General features: G+C 38.8%; 1 protein-coding gene across 4 annotated transcripts in view; it reads left to right on the forward strand.

The window, feature by feature from the left end:
* alpha-Spec (alpha spectrin) overlaps nt 1-21,802 on the forward strand; it is a 459,851-nt gene that overhangs the window by 228,700 nt on the left and 209,349 nt on the right. For all 4 annotated transcript variants that reach the window (XM_067138066.2, XM_067138067.2, XM_067138068.2 and 1 more), the window contains exon 22: nt 10,981-11,262. In XM_067138066.2, the coding sequence (XP_066994167.1) occupies nt 10,981-11,262 (282 nt within the window). The remainder of the gene's footprint in view (nt 1-10,980; nt 11,263-21,802) is intronic.

A 21,802-nucleotide genomic window follows, 5' to 3' on the forward strand; every position in this document is an offset into this window, starting at 1 on the left:
TCTAAAATTTTACCGCTGATGCAGATTTCGTGGAACATATACTTCGACAGACCGGCATTAATGTCGAGTGAAGCTATCTACTTAAATAATGGGCGACAATTGGGAACATGCATCATTTTCAAAAAAATTTTTTTTGAAATGTACACCAATGAAATAGTACGTAAACGTATTGCATTGTGGTATGTTGCCTTGTTTTCTACCATTAAAAAAATATTTAATAGTGCCTTTCCGCAAGGCGAGTGAAACGGCCTCTGACGTAAGCGGCGCGCTGTGACGTCACGATCCAGTGCCGCATGGAGCTCTACCAGCCGTTGTGCATCAGCCGTTGCTAAAAGCCGATTGTTTATTATTCATGATCGCGAATAACTTCGAAATGACAGAAGAAAGGTTCAAAACAGCACAGTCAGACAATCTACCATGTGTAGATGTCATCATTCTTGAAAAATGTGACTTTTGTGGCCGCAGAAATTCGCGGATAACAAGCAAGTTTGTAAATGGCGTCTTTTATATACGTGCAATGTACTGTAACCCATAGTATTAGGATAACAACGAACCTGGATAGATATCACATCACTTTCAACATTTCCTTCTAAACTGATTCCCCTATTAAAGAATAACATTACATTTTCGGGCTTTCAGCATTAGTAAAGTAAGAAATCGGATTTCAGCACTAACATAAACATATAGGTAGCATTATAGTACTAGTCCGCTTCTGTGGTGTAGTGGTTAATGTGTGCCACTCCCGGAGGCCCGGTTTCGATTCCCGGCTCTGCCATGAAAGTTGAAAACAAATAGTACGAGGGCTGGAACGGGGTCTACTCAGCTTCGGGAGGTCAACTGAGTAGAAGGGTTTCGAATCCCACCTCAGCCATCCTCGAAGTGGTTATTCGTACTTTCCTACTTCTCCTCCAGGCACCTAAGGCCACGGCCGTTTCCTTCCGTCTTCCTTGTCTATCCGTTCCGATCCTCCCATCCTCAAACAAGGCCCCTGTTGAGCATAACAGGTGAGGCCGCCTGGGCGAGGTAATGGCCCTCCTCACCAGTTTCATCACCATACTCAAAGTCTCACGTTCCAGGACACTGCCCTTGAAGTGGTAGAGGTGAAATCCCTCGCTGAGTCCGAGAGAAAACCAACCCTGAAGGATAAACTGATTAAGAAAGAAAGAAAGAAGGAAAGAAAGAAAGATCATAGTACTATAGGGCTATAATCTATCATTCCCCCAAAAATATATATTTATGGTTGGGACAACTGGCCTACCCACTTCCGGGGCCCATGAAAGAGAATTAAATATCTTTGTGGAGGGAAAAAGTTAAACATGATAAAGATAAATATGACTTCATCTAGTTTTCACAAGTCGGGCTGAGTGGTTCAGACTGTTGAGGTGCTGGCCTTCTGACCCCAACTTGGCAGGTTCGATCCTGGTTCAGTCCGGTGGTAGTTGAAGGTGCTCAAATACGTCAGCCTCGTGTCGGTAGATTTACTGGCACGTAAAAGAACTCCTGCAGGACTAAATTCCTGCACATCGGCGTCTCCAAAAATCGTAGAAGTAGTTAGCGGGGCGTGAAGCCAATAACATTAATTACATTTGGCTTTTAACAAGCTGAGCATATCAGGAAAGAAAAGTGTCCTGGTGACATTTTAGTCGCTCAATACAGGAATGTCTTTGGGTGCTGTGACTTTTTTGCTTTACGTCACACCGTCACATATAGGTCTTATGGCGACGATGGGACAGGAAAGGCCTAGGAATGGGAACAAAGCGGTCGTGGCCTTCGGTACAGCCTCAGTATTTGCCTGGTGTGAAAATGGGAAACCACGGAAAACCATCTTCAGGGCTGCCGGCAGTGGGATTCAAAACCCACTATCTCCCGGATGTGAGCTCACAGCTGCGCGCTCCTAACCGCACGGCCAACTCGCGCGGTATTTTTACCCTTCGGTTTATTGACTTGGCTTGTATAACCTAAAACTTAGGCTAAGTTGGATAATATTTTAAACACCTACATCACTATTTTCACCTGTGTGCAATTATGTTATTTATTTAATTAATATTATGATAAATATTATAATTGAGCATTGTAAACTTATAAGACCCCAACAGACAAGCATTGGTTTTGTGTAGAATACTTTAATAATCAGCATTATTTAATGCACTGTTTATTACTTTCATATTCCAAGATGTAATTGAAGCATTTAAATAAAGCATCATACATTAAAATTTAAAGTTTTACCACTAGAACAACTGACATGGAAAAGTGATTTGAAAATTCAAACAAATTCATCTTACGTTAACATCTTCAAAAAAATAAACTGTAGACTTTTCCGATATATCACCAGCATTTCTCCGGCTCGCCAAAATCCATTTCTCCCTAGTTTTAGCGTCTTTGGAACATTTATAAACAATTTGTTTGGTACGGTATGCGATGTGCTATTGCACATCGGAACTCTACACCATTTATAAGTTTTCTGCCTCACTGTCTGCGCAGGATTCATTTTAAGTCTAAAATATACCACTCAAATTATTATCCAATGTATAGACCTCGAATTTAACCATACCAGACACTAACGTAAAGTAGAAATACGCGAAGTGTATCCTGCTTCTCAGAGCACACTATGTGTTATTTCGTCTGCTAATTCAGTCAACCTGTACGATGACGTCAGACCAATGAGATCGCGTACTTGCGTGACGTGACATTTTCGTAGATTTTTATCATGTTTGGAGTTATTATTTGTACATTCTGATCACATTTTTGAATTCTGCATGAAATTTTGAATCAGATTAGCCTATTTTTAATTAAAACCCCGGATCATGCATGTTCCCTATTGGTTAAATTAATTACTAAGTTTGTTCAAATAAATAAATAAAGCTACAAAATGATCAAACTCAATAAAAAACCAAACAAAATACACACAAATTTACATTATATCAACAGATGTTCAAGAGTCCGTCAACACAATTTTTTTTTTTGCTAGGGGCTTTACGTCGCACCGACACAGATAGGTCTTATGGCGACGATAAACGCTTAACTCTCTCGTGCACGACAGCCTCATGAGGTCTGAAATTAATTGATATTTGAATTGTCATGCTAAGTTTCCATGACAAGAGATGTTTTCTGTTATGTTACCATTGCTACACATAGACCTCAGGTGAGGTCACTTTATAGTTTCATGAGCGTGGGACAGATTGCAGCACCGTAAGGACAACATGAAAAATTTTTTTTTTTTTAAATTATATTTCAGAATTCGTGCATGAGAGGGTTAATGCAGTGTAGAAACACATATCAGTTCAGAATCACATAACTCGAGTAACACTGGTGCAAATTGATCATGAAACAACATCTAACAGTTCTCCGTCAGCTAGTGGTTATTTACAGCGGTGTCCAATGACTTGCATATGGCTAACAGCACTCAAATAGATTTGGTGGTGAACTATGGGATCAACATTTACCAGTTCCTGTTAACAATTGAATTATTAATGATTAGCAGTATTAGTACTAACAGTTCTGTGTATATAAATTAATACATGAAAGAGTCTCGATGATGAGCATACTCAAAATGTTCGAACCTAGTTATTTTCAAATTTACTCATAATTTCATCCCACTTTTTAATGTCAATTTGTATATATTTGTTTCATTTGTTTTATGTCAATTGTGTGCATGTACATTTGTTTAGTTTTTAGATGTTTTACATTAAGGCTGAAGATGGCCAGCCCTGGCCGAAACTAGTCCCTAATTAATGTAATTTAGAATATTGCATATTATAGTATTGAAACATGGACCATTACTACATTAATAATTATATCGTAATAATTACAATTCAATACAGATCAGAACAATGAAGTTTATAACCTATGTCAGACAGGTGTAAAGAAATTGAGATCCTTCAAGAGAAGCACAACTATTTTAACTTGCATAAGAAAGTGAAATAACTTGGTGGTTCACAACGGAGATGATGTAGTAAAATTTTGAGAGATGCCAATAATGAAATCATCTTGGGTGTGGAAGGGAAACTCAAACGATGGTAGGAATATAATTATAGAAAATCTCTTCAAAGATGACAGAAATGATCCTCCTTCACCTGACGAGAGAATAAATGAAAATAGCCCTGAAATAACAAAAAGTGAAGTTGTACATGCCGTCAAACTTCAAAAGAATGGTAAAACAACTAGACCAGACGGTGTGTACGCTGAAGTTCTCAAAGTAATACCAGAACAGGAATCTACTGGCCTCAATATCTAACATCATTATTCAATCAAATATGTCTCAGGAGAAATACCATCAGACTGGTTGAAATCAACCTTCATACCACTACCAAAGAAGCCGAACCCGTCTCAGTGCGATGATTATCGTATGATAAGGTTGATGTCTCACGTGTTTAAAATACTCTTGTGAATCATTCACACTAGAATATACAAGAAATGTGAATCTCACATGGATGAGATTCAGTTTGGTTTCCCAAATGGCATTGGTACACGTGAGGCACTCCTCTCTTTAAATGTGTTGTTACAGAGGTGTAGAGATATGAATGTTAATAATAATGTTATTTGTTTAACGTCCCACTAACTACTTTCTAAGGTCTTCGGAGACGCCGAGGTGCCGGAATTTAGTCCCGCAGGAGTTCTTTTACGTGCCAGTAAATCTACCGACACGGGGCTGTCGTATTTGAGCACCTTCAAATACCACCGGACTGAGCCAGGATCGAACCTGCCAAGTTGGGGTTAGAAGGCCAGCGCCTTAACCGTCTGAGCCACTCAGCCCGGCAAATATGAATGTTGATGTCTATGCCTGTTTTATAGACAATAACAAAGTTTATGACCGTGTTAGGCACAATAAGCTGATAGAGATTCTGAGATCAACAGGTATTGACTCCGGTGACCTACGTATAATCAGTAACCTACTACTGGAATCAGTTTGCAGATGTCTAAACTTATCAAAGAACTTCAGAAACAGCTTCGATCAGCGAGGGTGTCTGCCAGGAATGTGTACAGTCATCTCTGTTGTTTAACACTTACTCAATCTTTAAAGAAACATTGGCAGACTATGGTGGGATCAGTATTAACAGGAAAATCATCATCAGGTATGCAGATGATACTGTTGTCATAGCTGATGACATGCTTGCCCTTCAGTGCATGATAAACTCCGTAGTTCAGCACAGTGAAGAGTTTGGATTATATGTTAACCCCTCAAAGACGAAACTGATGGTGTTCTCTAAAAAGACTATTTGGACATCTCTCACAATTAAAGATAAAATAGTTGAGCAAGTGTCTTCTTTCATATATCTGGGTACCATCTTGGACGACCAATGTAACTCGAAACGGGAGATAATATCTAAAATTGAGCAGGCCAGGAAACAATTCATTACCATGAAGAAATTCTTTGTGAGGTCAGATCTTTGTCTCTAGCTACGAATTCGTATGATAAGCTGCTATATATTTTCTGTTCTCCTGTATGGATGTGAAAGCTGGACTCAGAATCCAATCATAGAAAAATGTATTGATGCCTTCGAAATGTACTTGTATCGCCGTCTCTTGCAGATATCTTGCGTAATGAAAATCTCAAATGTCGAGGTCCTTAGTCGGATGAAAAAGCAAAAAGAACTACTGCTCACCATAAAACAGAGGAAAACACAATACGTAGGACATATCATGAGAGGTGAGAGGTATCAGTTATTACAGCTTATTATTGAAGGAAAGATACAGGGGAAGAGATCTGTTGGGAGAAGAAGAAATTCATGGTTGAAAGACCTTCGAAGATGCCACTGCTGTACTTAAGAAGTGGCATTCCATTCTGCGCTGTCAAGATCAGACCTGATCAATGAATATTCAAGATAAACTTAAATATAATTAAGCGGTCCGCCTATTCAATACAATATATAATTTATTAATATCGACATGTTTCGTCCCCTAAGGGACATCATCAGCTAATAATAAATTAATATTAATATATCAGAAATAAATATTAAAATTGGAAAGACACATTAAAATTTTTTACAATATAAAATAAGATCTTCAAATTTTGTTAAAATTGTAAGTCATAAAACAGGTAAAACAGTTAAATTGTCCATATTTCTCTTGTTGATGTTCTTGGAAAATACCAGTTTTGCTTATAAAATCTTAAAATATCATTTGTTGTAAATAGCACACTTGATTTGTGATGGTATACTAAAATTTAAATGCTTCAGAATTTAAAGTCAGATCGGGGCCGTGATGGTAAAGTTCTGTGTGGTAATGGATATAATTTTATCTGAAATAAAATAAAAAATATTATGTGTAAGTAACGTGAAATGGAAGATTAAATAAATATAATGTAATGTAATAAAATCGTATTACTTACTCCTTATTATTGGCCCCGATGTGCGGAGGAGGACTCGCTTCTACCGAGGTAAGTGTGCATCTGCTTTATAATAAGTAGGAGAGTGTGTCCTAAGTTGAACAACCTGAGTGTCACCGAGCGTGTGACGTGTTAGAGTCTGGAGTTTCTTCCTAACTTTCGCTTTTAATAGTTCTTCATATAAAATGTTGTACTTCTCAGAAAGCTCATTGATATTATTTGTTGGATTGTTTCTCTGGTCCAGATAAATGTAGATTTCTTCATACATGTTTAATAAATGGCCTTTCTTTACGGTTTTCAGTATTTTGAGGTCATTATCTATGTTTGTAAACATGTGATTGGAGTCGGTCATGTGTTCGCTCATGGCCGAGTATCTGTTGTATTTCTTGGCTCTGGTGTGTTCCTGATATCTTATAATGAAGTTCATACCTGTTTGTCCTATGTAACTTTTTAAACAACTAGCACATTTCAGTTTATAAACACCCAAAATTTGGAATTTATTATTATTATTATTATTATTATTATTATTATTAACGATATGAGTGTTATAAAACAATTATAAAACAATTTCGAGTTTGTTTTATAACACTCATATCGTTAATAATAATAATAATAATAATAATAATAATAATAAATTCCAGAATTCGGGTGTTTATAAACTGAAATGTGCTAGTTGTTTAAAAAGTTACATAGGACAAACAGGTAGGAACTTCATTATAAGATATCAGGAACACACCAGAGCCAAGAAATACAACAGATACTTGACCATGAGCGAACACATGACAGACTCCAATCACATGTTTACAAACATAGATAATGACCTCAAAATACTGAAAACCATAAAGAAAGGCCATTTAGTAAACATATATGAGGAAATCTACATTTATCTGGACCAGAGAAACAATTACATGTAATAAATATCATTTTTGGTCCGTATTGATGATATTTGATTGAAATAATAACATTAAGTTGGCTTCAGAATTTAAAGTCAGATCGGGGCCGTGATGGTAAAGTTCTGTGTGGTAATGGATATAATTTGTTATGTAAATCATCCAAGACGATTTTGTATTGATTAGGTGGTCTAATAAATAACTTAATGTTATTATTTCAACCAGAGAAACAATCCAACAAAAAATATCAATGAGCTTTCTGAGAAGTACAACATTTTATATGAACTATTAAAAGCGAAAGTTAGAAAGAAACGCCAGACTCTAACACGTCACACGCTCGGTGACACTCAGGTTGTTCAACTTAGGACACACTCTCCTACTTCCCCTCCACACTCCCCGCTCAGCGTAGCAACTACCAGTACTTGTTTTAAAGCAGATGCACACTTACCTCGGTAGAAGTGAGTCCTTCTCCGCACATCGGGGCCAATAATGAGTAAGTAATACGATTTTATTACATTACATTATATTTATTTCATCTTCCATTTCACGTTACTTACACTTATATTATTTTTTATTTCAGATAAAATTATATCCATACCACACAGAACTTTACCATCACGGCCCCGATCTGACTTTAAATTCTGAAGCATTTAAATTTTAGTATACCATCTAAGGAATGCTTATTAAGTTTCAACAAATCCTTCACCAAGGGATACAAATCAAGTGTGCTATTTACAACAAATGATATTTTAAGATTTTATAAGCAAAACTGGTATTTTCCAAGAACATCAACAAGAGAAATATGGACAATTTAACTGTTTTACCTGTCTTATGACTTACAATTTTAACAAAATTTGAAGATCTTATTTTATATTGTCAAAAATTTTAATGTGTCTTTCCAATTTTAATATTTATTTCTGATATATTAATATTAATTTATTATTAGCTGATGATGTCCCTTACGGGACGAAACATGTCGATATTAATAAATTATATATTGTATTGAATAGGCGGACCGCTTAATTATGATATTTAAGTTGTATCTTGAATATTCATTGATTGATTATAGTCAATACGGGATTAGTATTACTTGAAATGAAGCTGTTAAAGCTTATCACTTGTAATAAGATCAGACCTAGTTACGTGGATCGCCAACCTCCGCCTCAGAGACGGCGTCTTAAGAAGAAGTATCTTTCTAGAAGCCTAGCCAGGCACATACATAGAGGTAGTCTTGATGGTAGAGACGAGTTATTACTTGGTTGGAGTTATGGTTTAACAGGAGTATACTTGTGACCTTGTGTTGTGTTGAACTGACATGCTGTCAGCGGTCAACTGTATCGACTGTGTTTTAAGGTTGTGATCACCGTGTGAGATTTGCTTAGTGGTAGGCATTTGTTAAAGATAGCGGTTTGTTGATCTGCGTATTTTGTTTGCGACAACAGTTGATTAGGTTATGTGTATATTTATGTGAAGTTAAGGTGACATAAATAAGTGTACCAACTGACAGCATTTTGTGCGCGTCTTTGTGGATACATCAACGGTTATGTATAGTTAGTCTCTGCTGGAGATCGAATGTAACACTAGACTGCTAACAGACTGGTCAAATTTACTGATAGGCAGATAAAACGAACGGCAATCCTCCTCCGCTCTCCAAGTTAGCACCTTTATCACTTCTGTTGCTCCTCCTATGCTAGATTTTCAGATTCACCTACTGGGTTCTCTTTGAATCACATTTCAATCTTTCTTCCCGCACTATCCCTCATTGGTCCTGGCTTCACTTTTGTGTCGGGTGGTTTAGTCCCCAAGTTCGATTTCTCCCTCTCCCCCGGCCTCTGTTGACCTGGTCTGGCCTCGATCTGCCCTTTGTTCTCACGTCTGTCTTTTAGGCTTGAAAGATGTTTTCGAACCCTCAGCCTTCTTTCAAGGTTTGTTTACTTTTTATGACACTCTTCTAGAGTTCTTTACACATCTTATATTTTTGCTCACCCTTTTATCAAGCAAGATATCCAGTCGGTCAAAGCTTTGTCTCCTGCAATGTATTGTTTCGCTGGGCAAGCAATACGCTCTTTCGGCTGTACACATTCTTAGCCATGGTTTATGACATGGTAGGGACAGGTTTATGAACGGTATTGTGAAGTTTTTGGTATGTCCGTCCTTTTTACACAGCTGTTTCTTCACTTCTTGGTTTGTCGTTTACCTAATCATACAATTCACACTTAGATTTCGTGACTCTGCGAACTGGTCCCAATGAATGCTTATGTATGACGTAATGAGCGTGCAGGCATAAGTGCTCAAGCAAGGTCTCTCAATAAAATCTCATTTCAACCTACTTTCACTTTCCTGTCTGAACATACAGCACAGCTGTTAGTTCACTGAAACTACAGTGAACTGTACAGACATACGTTCTCTCTGATGTAGTAAAAGACAATGGAAGTAAGATTTTTCTGCAGTCTGTTTGAGAGAAGAAATCCACTATATGCTCTGTTTATTCACATAGTTCTCAGCTTCCTGTAATTCATGAATTCGTGTATTTGTTCTATTCATTCTTCATCTGGTGTAGTCTCCTCACAAAAGGGTGATGACCATTATGGAGTAATATTTCCTATTTTGTGTTTCCCATATCACAATGTTGAATCATTGTCACAGGTTCTTTGCCCAGGATAAACTGCCCACATCCATGTTTCCCTTCTATCCTGCATCCTATGATAAGTTGTATCAGGCTGCATTTGTCATGCCGGAATATGTGACCAAAATAGTCTGCTTTCCTGTGGGGGTTAAGATTTTGCATAATTTCTCAGCACAACGGAATACCTCCTCATTGGTAATGAGATCCACCCATAGGATCTTGATTATCCTACGATTCATCCACAAATCGAAGGCCTCCGGTCAGTTCATTGATGAAGCCTTTAGCGTCATCTTTTAACACCATGAAGCAGGTCGTGTCTCTAGTCCAGATATTCTAAAGGTGTCCTCAGGGCTTACAGAAGCCTGGGGGTGGAGATAAGATATTAGATGAGGCTTAGAGACTACCTTTGCAGTTGATTTTAGCTTTCTTGGGTGACTAAGGTTACAATGGTTGCCTTGATAAAGAATACTGCAGTATATTTAAATTGTTGGCAACCTGTGCATATGGTAGATACAATGATATGGTCCAAGCCAGAAAAAGAACCAACAGAAGTTTTAACAGATTGTGGAAGCTACATCTCTAAGAAATAAGTTTGTAGTTTTATTAGATTGTTAATATCATAGTCAAGGTGCTTCCAAATTTGCATGGAATCCAATCCACAGATGTGAGATTTTAGTTCAAAAATTCTACATGATTGCCAGGATTTGAACGACGGTCACTTTGGAGAGAAGCCAGTGATGATGTCACTCAGCTACAATCCCCCCTTGCTTGGATTATTTTCCTGTTAAAAATTATAGAATTTTAAACAAGTTAATTTAGAAGGAGAGTGGAACCTAGCTATTAAAAATCTTTACAATGTAATTGAAGTCATCTTATAATGCAAAGTAATAGACGTCCAATTACGGAAAACATAAGAGGTTTTCTAGTTTAGTGGGCTTGATTGGTACTGGAAAGCAATATTTTTGGCAGGTTGTGGAAGTTATGTGCTTATCTTTTCCCATGTTCTGCTTATTTTCTGGACATTTCTTAATCCCATTGTGAAGTAGTTGGGAGTTTTTTTTGCTGCTGTTGAATATACACTGTAGGTTTTATACCTTGGTCTAAATTTCTTTGACATAATTTAATTTACTCTGTTGTAGATTCGCCAGTTGGATGATACTGCAAACCGGTTAATGCAGACTCATCCCGAAACAGCTGATCAAACCTACGCTAAGCAGAAGGAGATCAATGAGGAATGGACCCAATTGACAGCGAAAGCTAATAGTCGCAAAGAAAAACTACTTGATTCATACGACCTACAACGTTTCCTGAGTGATTATAGAGATCTTATGTCCTGGATTAATAGCATGATGGGTCTGGTGTCCAGTGATGAGCTGGCCAATGATGTTACTGGAGCTGAAGCACTGTTGGAAAGGCACCAAGTAAGAGCAGGTTTTTCTATTGTTGGTTGTGTGTATGTAGAGGGGGGTGCTTCATAATGCTGCACTCCAGCATTGCGCATTAGAGAATTTGTTTTACTGATGTGATATTCGTCACCAAAATGGCAAGAGAGAGAAGACACCCACGAGCTGGTTAAATGTTAATTCTATGTCTGGTGCAGAATGATATTTGAACAGTTTTATCTCATGAAACATCTGTCCCAAATACACATTCCTTGTTGTTTCAGTTTGCAAAGCTATCCCTTTCCTGCCTTCTATGGATTATCACTGCAAGTGCTGGAAATTCGATTGATATCAGTATTTGAATTTGATAAAGTCAAGCTTCATGCATGCTCACAGTGCACCGTTCTGTATCCAGTGAACTACTCAGTGTAGTCAGCCACTTCAACCTTCCATAGAAAGATATTTTTCACCACCTACAAAGGGAGTAATATTGATTATGCCCACAGAGAATCAGCACTGCACGAAAAGATGATGGTGGTGGTTGTTGTTATGCCCACTATGTCAAACTTATAGTTGGCATGATGCAATATAAACAGTCTGATTACAACACACAAAATACTGTATTTACTCTTCTATAGCACCCTGACTAAGTCTTCTGCTATAATTGGGTGGGAGTGGGATTATCTGAAAAAAATTCTGTTATAAAAAGGAAGTCGGGGAGGGGGGGGTTGGGGATTTTGCAGAAAGTATTTCAAGTGACCAGGCAGCAAGTGCAACATTTCGTTAACAGTAAAACACATCTTTGTGCATTGGCCGTGACTACTCTCTGTCTCTCTCTAGATTTCTCACTGCCCTTCCAGCTTTGAAGTTCCCTGTGTAATGCGTAAAGTAAGTGTCCAGTACATAAGAAAGAGTGAAAATAAATAAGAGAACAAGTTTTGCAGCTTCCTTCAAGTTGATTGTGTTGGAACATGCTGCAGAAAATGGAGTGAGAGCAGAGAATCATGAATGACTAGTAATTGGCGTAACCAGAGAGCCAAGTTACTGGGAGCAAAGAAAACATGTAATTCCTTCTGCACTCTGAAGAAAGGAAAATCTGTCACTCCATAGTAACCAGACTCAAGACACACGCCACACGAATGATTCGAGGAATAAAATGTTTCTCTTTACAAATGACAGAAGTGCATCAAATTATTTGCTGGTCATTATGTATGGCGTTCTGCCACAGCAGACTTCTCTGGCTGGCAAAGACGTAAGTGCCTGCGATGTTCTTTAACCCTTGTTGCTACCTTCCTACATGTTTGGTCAACATAAACCGATCCACAGCAGCAAGGAATCATATATATTCCAGCGCAGTTTAAACCAATAGGATCTTTGACAGATTGCAAAAATTTGCCTGTGATGATAGGCTTAAAAATGGTCTTGATATTGTGCTGCTAAGAACACAAAGATAATTATTTTATCTCCCTGTCCCACAAATCCTTGAACCGAAGACTTCAGAAGGCGCAGTTCGAGCAAGTTATATTGTAGCTCTGAAAATTGCAAAAAGTGGTCAGCCGTTTCACTGGCGGTGAATTTGTAAAAGAAAGTTTAATAGAGTGCTTGGAGGTATTGTGTCTACGTGCTGTGGCCCACTTTGAGGCGATAAGCTTGTCGAAATAAATCATCTCTCTTTGTGTATAGGAACTTGGTGCCAACCTGAAAGAGCAATTGTGGAAGAAATGTGGCACTTTCGAGAAGTACTCGATTGCTCTCAATGAGACTACTGACAATGACACGGCACAGCTACCTATTTGCTTCAGGGGACCCAAAAGAGATTTCACTATAACTGAGGAACTACTGGAGATCATTTCCCTCAAAGATACTATCACCAGCACAGATATATTTGCAAATGTTAAAGACACAATGAACGATATGGGCTTATCACTCAAAAATCTGTGTACTGTAGTGTCACTGCTGATGGAGCACCAGCAATGTCGTCGGATGACAAGGTTTTGCAGGCCGCATCAAGAAGAAGGTGCACGATGCTGAGTTACCTCCGATATTATCAGTACATTGTGTTTTACATCAAGAATAATTATGTGCAGAAAACTTTTGCGACTTTAAATCTGTTAGGGATACTGTGTCAAAATGTGTAAATTCCTGCAGAAAGCAAGGTTTGAACCATCGGCAGTTCAAAGAATTTTTAAAAGATCTCGAGGCAGAATGTAGCGACATTCCCTTTTATTGTGTTGTGCGCTGTTTAAGTTGCGTGAAAGTTCTAGCAACTTTCTTTGCAATAATTGAAGAAATTGCTCTGTTCATGGAGATGAAAGGTTCTCCTCAACCAATTTTGCGGAATAAACAATGGGTAGCTGACCTTGCTTTCTTGGCGGACATAACATCTTATTTGAATGCTTTAAATATTTCATTGCAAGGGAGAAACAAATTGATTAGCACTATGTGTGATAGAATTAAGGCCTTCAAAATGCAGAGTTCATTATTGAAAAGTCAGCTTGAAGCCAGAAATTTTGACAATTTTCCTCCATTAAAATCATTACATTTGTCTATTAACAAAAATCTTGGAGACTCTCAGACGTTGTTACAGACTTTGCTCCATAAATTCGATGCCCGATTCAAAGAAATTAATGAGATGGTACGTCAACTTGAAATATTTATGACCCCATTTTCAGCGCGTCCTGAAAAATCACCATCATATTTCCGAACAGCTGATACAAGTACAGTGCGACGCAATCCTAAAGGACAGATACTATCACTACAGCAGTGATTTAATTTCCTTTCACAAAGGTGTTCATCCACAAGAATTTCCCAGACTTCATGCACTTGCCTTGAAATTTTCGTCTAATTTACTTATACATGCGGAACAAATGTTTTCAATTCTGAATTTAAATATATGTGGAACTAGGACTTCTCCGACATGCTGTCTTTGAGGCTGTACTTAGAATTTCTACTGCCAAATCGATTTTACCAAATATTGGTAAATTAGTTGCTGCAAATCAATGTCCACAATCGACTTAAATGCTAAATGTACATTAAGGCGAACGCAATGTATGTACAGAATAAATTGTGTGTTTGTGTGTTCACAGAATTGTCATAAATATATGTTTTCGTAAGCTGCGCGCTGACTTGACGACCTGTGTTTCTGCCTCTGCCATTTTCCCTCCTCCACCCACCAGATCACCGGTGCTACAGCACAGCACCAGGGCCATGAGAGCATTTTTGTTGAAATCGTTTGATCTAAGCTAACTTTCGGTGGCATGGTGAACTATCTTGATAAACTTGCGTGTGTACTTATTTTTGCTGCTGCTCAGATGGAATTGAATTGAACGAGAATGTGCAAATGGTTAATAGCACTTGAAAACAAACCTCCCTACGACTCAATGCTTCAAGTGAGAATTGCAGAATTAGCAAACCAACGATGATGTCTTACACCCCGCGTCTTGGTCGTTAGGATAAGAACTCCATATGCGAATCACAGAATAAGCACAACATCTGTACATTCGGGTATTTCCATATATGGTCGTATCTTCACCGACGATGTTGCGCGCCCGCGCCTTGAAAATATTTTAATAAAAGTCGTATAACAGTTTAATGCACGATTATTTCTCTAGTTGCGATCAAACCTATACTAAAGCCTATGAGAGTTGGAGTCTGACGTTTATCGTCACCGGCGAAAAAAGTTGGCTAACACTCCTCAAAAATGATTGTTGCTATGGCAACGATTACAGGGATGCCAAATTTAAGGAAGCTATCGCCGCATGGGCTGGGTTGCTATCAGTTGCTTTTGTGATATTACTCAGAGTTTTCGTGTGTTCGCTGTGTTATTGTTGCTGCTTTATGTATTTACTTGTTTGTTTTCTGAATTATTTTTTTTAAGTTAATCAGTGACTAGATGTACAGTTCTATTCTGAATTTAACATGCGCATTTGTTGAAGTTATTGTTAGAAACTGATTATTTTGTTAGGGATTATGGAATCTAACATTTATCAGCAATGACATGTTCCATCTTAAATGTTGGAATTATTAGCACAAGCTTAGAAACGGGTCAAAGTTTATTGAATTGCATTAGGCCTACTTGTTTTATTAAATACTGAACCTGTATGAAGGATGATATGCCTCAGATTGAGGGAACTATGACAGCGCTGCTTACTTTGTAGTTACCGATTTCACTGCTCTAATGTCTGACTCCAACCTTCATGGGCCCAACTATGCAAATTCGTATATGGAGCCGAAACATCATAATTTTGCGAATAGGTAGTGTGTCAAATTACATTTTAAATTCGTAGCACATTTCTTATGCCTTTCTCCCATCATATTTAACACTTGAGAATTTTGCGAGTCACAAAATTTGAGTGTCCCTAGTAATGGAGAAGAGACCTTTCGCATTTTGTACGGAATGAAAGTGAGGTTCTTGTATTTTCCTCGTTATTTACAATGGAATGAAAACTAGGGTAATGGTTGCCTCGGGAACTTTGAGCAGAAAAACCAGGAACATAGTTCAAAGATTCATTTAGTACAAATCCCAGTTTAATGAGATGATTAGGTCATGAGAAAAAGGGCATGTACTTTGGCAGGTTTTGTCGCCCATTACTTGGCCACGCAAACCATGGACTTCCATTCCTTATGTTATGCATTCACTCTCGCTTTGCTCATTTTAGCCAGGTGTAGTGTTGTTGTCTTGATTTATTAAAACTTAATTCTCTTTCATTCAAACTGCACCATGTCATCCTTTTGCACTGCACAATATCGTATTTCAAAGTGACATAGTCAAGTAAATACGATTTGTAAGAGGTTTTTTTGCTTTGTCACACAGACACAGATAGGTCTTATAGCGACGATAGGACAGCAAAGGCTTAGGAGGGAACGAAGCGGTCATGGTCTTAATTATGGTACAGCCCCAGCATTTGCCTGGTGTGAAAATGAGAAACCACGGAAAACCATCTTCAGGGCTGCCGACAGTGGGATTCAGACCCACTGTCTCCCAGATGCGAGCTCACAGCTGCGCACTCCTAACCGCACGGCCAACTCGCCCGGTGTAAGAGGTTTCAAGGCAGATAGAATTATAGGAATTCTCACCAGATGATGTCAACATTCATATCATTGAAGAGTTGGTGATTAATACTATCATTCTACCTAAGGAAACATCCTGTAATGAAATACACATCCGCTAGAATGCAGCAGAAATTTAAGCCTACATGCTCGCAAGCGGAAAGAGGTTGGACTATTTCCAACACTTTGGAAAGGAAAAAAGACACACTGATTTGGACTGATGCATTCATACAAGGAAGGCAGAGATTTTCACCTTCAAAGATATACAATTTCCATCTTGACAAGTCAAAAATTTGCAAGCTACAGAAAAATGAAGTTTTGCCTACAGGGTCTATACCAAGCATGGAGGTCGGCAGCATGTGAACAACAGGAGGTTCATGTGACGTATGGAAGTCAGTGTCAAGGGGTTAAATAATTTTAGTACCGTTAGAGGCAATGTGGTTGGCTGTCGTTATCTACTACTTTCCTATGCTGTTATAAGTATTTGTGCTCATCAACCCCTGGGTTAGTTTAAGTTCTTATCTGGCCCATGGCACTGAGGCAAGTAACACAAAAGAACATCGATATTTGCAAGATAAAACTTTTCTTTCTTTCTTTCTTTCTTTCTTTCTTTCTTTCTTTCTTTCTTTCTTTCTTTCTTTTTTCCATAAAATAGAGGAAAAGCACAAAGCATAACGAACATAACACTTCTCCACTTGCCTGGGCTTCCCAAGATTTTTGGATTTTCCTTGGCATGGAGTCTGTTAAGTTGCGTAAATAATTCTCATTGTGGGCAAGATCTTTCTTGATCCTGAGAACTTGATCTCACAATTTGTCTGCACAGATGTCAAGCATCCATTTTAACATTGCTTATATGTTCTCCGTGATATTTGTAAAAGGGGTCCAGTTACACGACACAAGGTAAATAATAATAATAATAATAATAATAATAATAATAATAATAAATAAAACTTAAATTACACTGAATTTGGACACCTTTAAGACAAACCAAAACACCAGATAGACTGCATCAAAAAAATTAAACAAATAAACCTCAGATTGGACAACACGACGACTATAAGGAAGGATGTGGAGCAGGTATGGGAACCCTACCAGGGCCATGGGGATACATAAATTGCGGATTTTAAGAAAAGTCAACGGTGATCCCTTGAACTGTTATTTTTTTCCAAAATAAACATTACAAACAAAAATCATCAGTTCAAAAATAAAATTAGCATAAGCCAAAACGTAAGAGTTCAGGAATAATTTACCAAGTGGTATTCCCTTAAGTCAAAGAGGCTAACCAAAAGATACTTTACGGAATACAACCTTCAGAATACAATGATTAAAGGTAATAGGAACCACATGATATTAAAATAATACATAATGAAAACGAGAGGGAAACGAGAAATACTAAAACTTGATACAGGGGCTACCTGAACTTACTCCCAACCAAAAACATTTCTGGTGTAGGGTAGAGGAACAACTAGCATGCATCAAGTGACAAAGTTACAGGAGGCAACCCTGAGGGAAATGAAATTTATCTGTTAATTACACAGTTACCAAAGCAAAGAAGATGGGGATTGCCTTCAAAATCAAACAGTGGGGCGCAGCTGAATAACTAAGACATCTTAATAGAGTGGTGAGTCAGGGCGGTAGGGGTAAACTCTTACACGAAAAGAAAAGGAAACGTTGAATTTAAATTAAGATGGAAATGAAATCAACAGTGCTTACCCAAAGGCAGGCCATCCCAGGTGGGAAGATCGCCGAAGTGCGTCCGCTCGCTAGACAGACGAGATCCGAAATGACCACGAAATCTTGCCTCGCTCTCTTAAGGAGGCCAAGGCTGGGCCCAGTCCGATTACCAGGTACTCAATCAGGCCACAGAAGCTTACCTCTAGTCACCCAGATCCACCAATCAAAACCCCGTTATTTTCTCCAACCAAAATATTTATCAAGAACTTTCCATCTTATGAAACTAGTGCATTACTAGAATACCGTATTTCACGGCATAATCGTCGCACTTTTTATACCAAAATTTTCGAAAAAAATTGTAGGGTGCGACCATTATACGATGAATATTTAATACCAGTATTTGTATTACTCAAAAAATGTATTTATAACTAAATTGTATTTGATACAAATTTAAGATGCACATAATACTCGCGTTTATACATCAAAATAATTAAAATAGTCTAAAACAAAATTCATAATTTTTCGCAACAATTCGGCGAACGTTTTTCCAACCTGAAAATAAAAATTAACGTATTAAGTTAATTTGAGTATTAAAGTTAAAATATTACACTTGCAAAAAATTATCGCTTTGTTGTGAAATGCGGACTTACCGGTACGCAATTTATTCCAAATCTTCTGTGTCGCTATCGCAGGTTTCGCTATCTGATGCGCCGTCCTCGCCTCTGTTAATACCAGTATCAGATTCTTCGTCTCCCTGCCACACTGCGTCATCTTCGGAACCGTCTAGTGCATTCGAAATCCCAGTCCTTTTGAAGCTCTTGGAGACTAGTTCAGGTGGTATAAGATCCCACGAGCATAACAAGTCCAAGGGTGGACGCCTGATATTTCCGGCGGGCGTCAATTGCTGATCGCCGCTCATCATCCACTCGTTGTAAAATCGACGTAAACGGTCTTTAAAGGGTTTATTAACACATACGTCTAGTGGCTGCAACGCAGATGTTAGGCCACCAGGAATGACTATCTGTCGTGTCTTATTTGTAGTGAGAATTTGCTTCACTTCGTTCACGAGGTGACCTCGGAAACTATCTAAAACAAGCAGAGCTGGTTGTTTTAGTAGTGCATCAGGTCTTCTATTCCACACAGTTTTAACCCAATCCAGCATGAGTTCTACGTCCATCCAACCCTTTGGTTGCACTCGTACATGAATTCCACGGGGAAACTGTATATTCTTAGGCATCGTTTTCCTCTTGAAAATGATGTAAGGCGGCAACTTTCTCCCGTCAGCTGTAATGGCTAGCATTGCCGTGCATCGCAACTTCTCACTACCGCTGGTTTTCATTAATACACTCCGTGATCCTTTTAGCGCAATAGTGCTGTTGCGAGGCATATCAAAAAAGATTGAAGTCTGATCGGCATTACCGATTTGAGAATGCAAGTACGAAGTTTCCTTGCGCAAACGTATGACAAATCGGTGAAAATTTACAATCTTGTCCGTGTAATCAGCAGGCAACTTTTGGCTTAGTGTTGTTCTCCTTCGCATTGACAGATTGTGTCGTCGCATGAACCCCTTAATCCACCCACGAGTCGCCTTAAACTGAGTTACCGGTATGTTGTGTTTGCGCGCTACCTCCTGTCCCTTAATTTGTAACATTTCATATGATACACTGCAGCCATTGTTACGTATTTCACTGACGTACCTAAACACTTCTTCGTCAATTATAGGAAACTTCCCTGTTTTAGGACCTCTAAACGCGCGTCTAGAAGGGTTTGTGCTTTTTAGCTTGTTTTTTACTTTCCGCCAGTCACGCACCAACTTGTCACTCACAGAAAATTTTCTTTCTGCAGCTCTGTTCCCGTGCTGTTCAGCGAAGGCAATTACGCTTAGCTTGAAGCCCGCAGAATAGTTTCTATATTTATCCATAATCGCTTATAAATGCTTCACACGTTAATGTTTTGCGATATAAATGACTTTCCGTAATTGTTCACTATTAAAACAAATTATTTCTGCAAACACCCAAAACACAAATTAAAAACTTAAATTCTCACGCACACATGTCTACAGTAATCACGTAAATCTGAAACAAATAAATGCATCTGTGATCTGTCCATTCCAGAGCAGCCAATACTGTTAGGCAGCAAGGAAGCATGCAACAATTTATCAGTTTAGCTCGTTGGTTGCGACACACTACTGCGCTTGCGCAAACCTCGCAAACCGGAGCTCTAGCTAGCGCGGTGTAGATCTACTGTATAGTTGACTGTATTCCGAGACGTCAGTAACAAACATTAATTTTTTTCAATTTCTTTTAAACATACGGTAATTAGGTTAATATTTCTTCCCAGTTATTGATGATTTTACATTACATTACTACGAGTTTATAAAATAAAACTTTAATAGCATTGGATAATAATTATCTTGACTGCTTGGATAAAAGTTTTCATCCCATGCCCGGACACTTATGACGTAGTAGTAAGATAAGAGTCTAGCGATGACAACCGAGACATCGTAAATAATTCGGCTGAATAATTCCGTGGAAATCTGCGTTATCGTCTTGGATTTCACTTCGTGCGCAATAACACAGGAGCCGGCCCCATGGTGTAGGGATAGCGTGCTTGCCTCTTACACGGAGGCCTCGGGTTCAATTCACGGCCGGGTCAGGGAATTTTACCTGTATCTGAGGGCTGGTTCGAGGTCCATTCAACCTACCTAGCCGGTATTTCCTGGCGACGTTGCCGATAAGCGATATCTTACAGCCTTACGTATTTCAAAAGGGAACTCATAATATGTAGGTGGTTAATAAATAGTACACTGTCTCGCGACCACGTTGTCAAACTGCCGATAGTCTACCGGTAAGCCATGCGTCGTACATACAGTATACCGGTATTATTTATTTATACGTTGTGCAACATGTCGCAAACGTGACTGTGTTGCCAAATTGCCCATAAACCATACACGTATTTAAATTGCGCATTCATGTGCAACTTACGTTGCAGTTCCATTTACCTTTTAACCAGATTAGTGAACAAAATTTGGACGTGCGACGATTATGTAATTAAAGGTTTAAAGTCCGATTTTTGTATTGAAAATAAAGGATGCGACGATTACGCGGTGGCGACGATTATGCCGTGAAATACGGTATGCTTCTAGAATCAACAAGAGCAGACACCCCCTGTTCCAAAAGTACACGTCACGATGTTTTCACAATGTTCCAGAATATAACCTAACAATGAGGCCTCCTTGCTGCACCAGATGGTTATCCTGCTGGATAATTAATCAGTATGTTCATGGGCGGTTAACCGGCCATGGATGCACTTCAATATGCCAGTGCCATTGCGAAAGATCCAGCCCTGCATGAGGCGCGCAGCAAAATAAAATAGCTCTCACGGACCAAACACACAAATCCCTGTTGGTGGGGGGACGCATACGAATAATACACCCACGGTATCCCTTGCCTGTCATAAGAGGCGACCAAGGGACGCTGAATTTTGAACCATGAGATTACGTGTGATTTCTACCATCATGCAAGGAACACCAGGAGTTGACTTTCGTTACGATTAGTACCACTATGTGAGGAATACCATGGGTGGATCGCTATGGGTTCACAGTACCAGTTTATAGTATCCGCCACTATGATGACGGAGGCTCCCCTCTGTCCAGATTCGGTTGGAACACCCCAAGGAGAAAAAATGAGGCTACACTTGCTGTGGTGTTTCAGCATTTGGTTGTGGACATCGTGGGTCTGTGTGTCGAGGTACACCACAGGTCTGGGAGTTGCCTGTAATTAGTACCACTATATGAGCAATGCTGTGGGTCTGCATTGCCTGTGAAAAGTACCCACTATGTAAGGAACACCACGTG

The sequence above is a fragment of the Anabrus simplex genome, chromosome 1 (genome assembly GCF_040414725.1).
Source record: "Anabrus simplex isolate iqAnaSimp1 chromosome 1, ASM4041472v1, whole genome shotgun sequence".
NCBI lineage: Eukaryota > Metazoa > Arthropoda > Insecta > Orthoptera > Tettigoniidae > Anabrus > Anabrus simplex.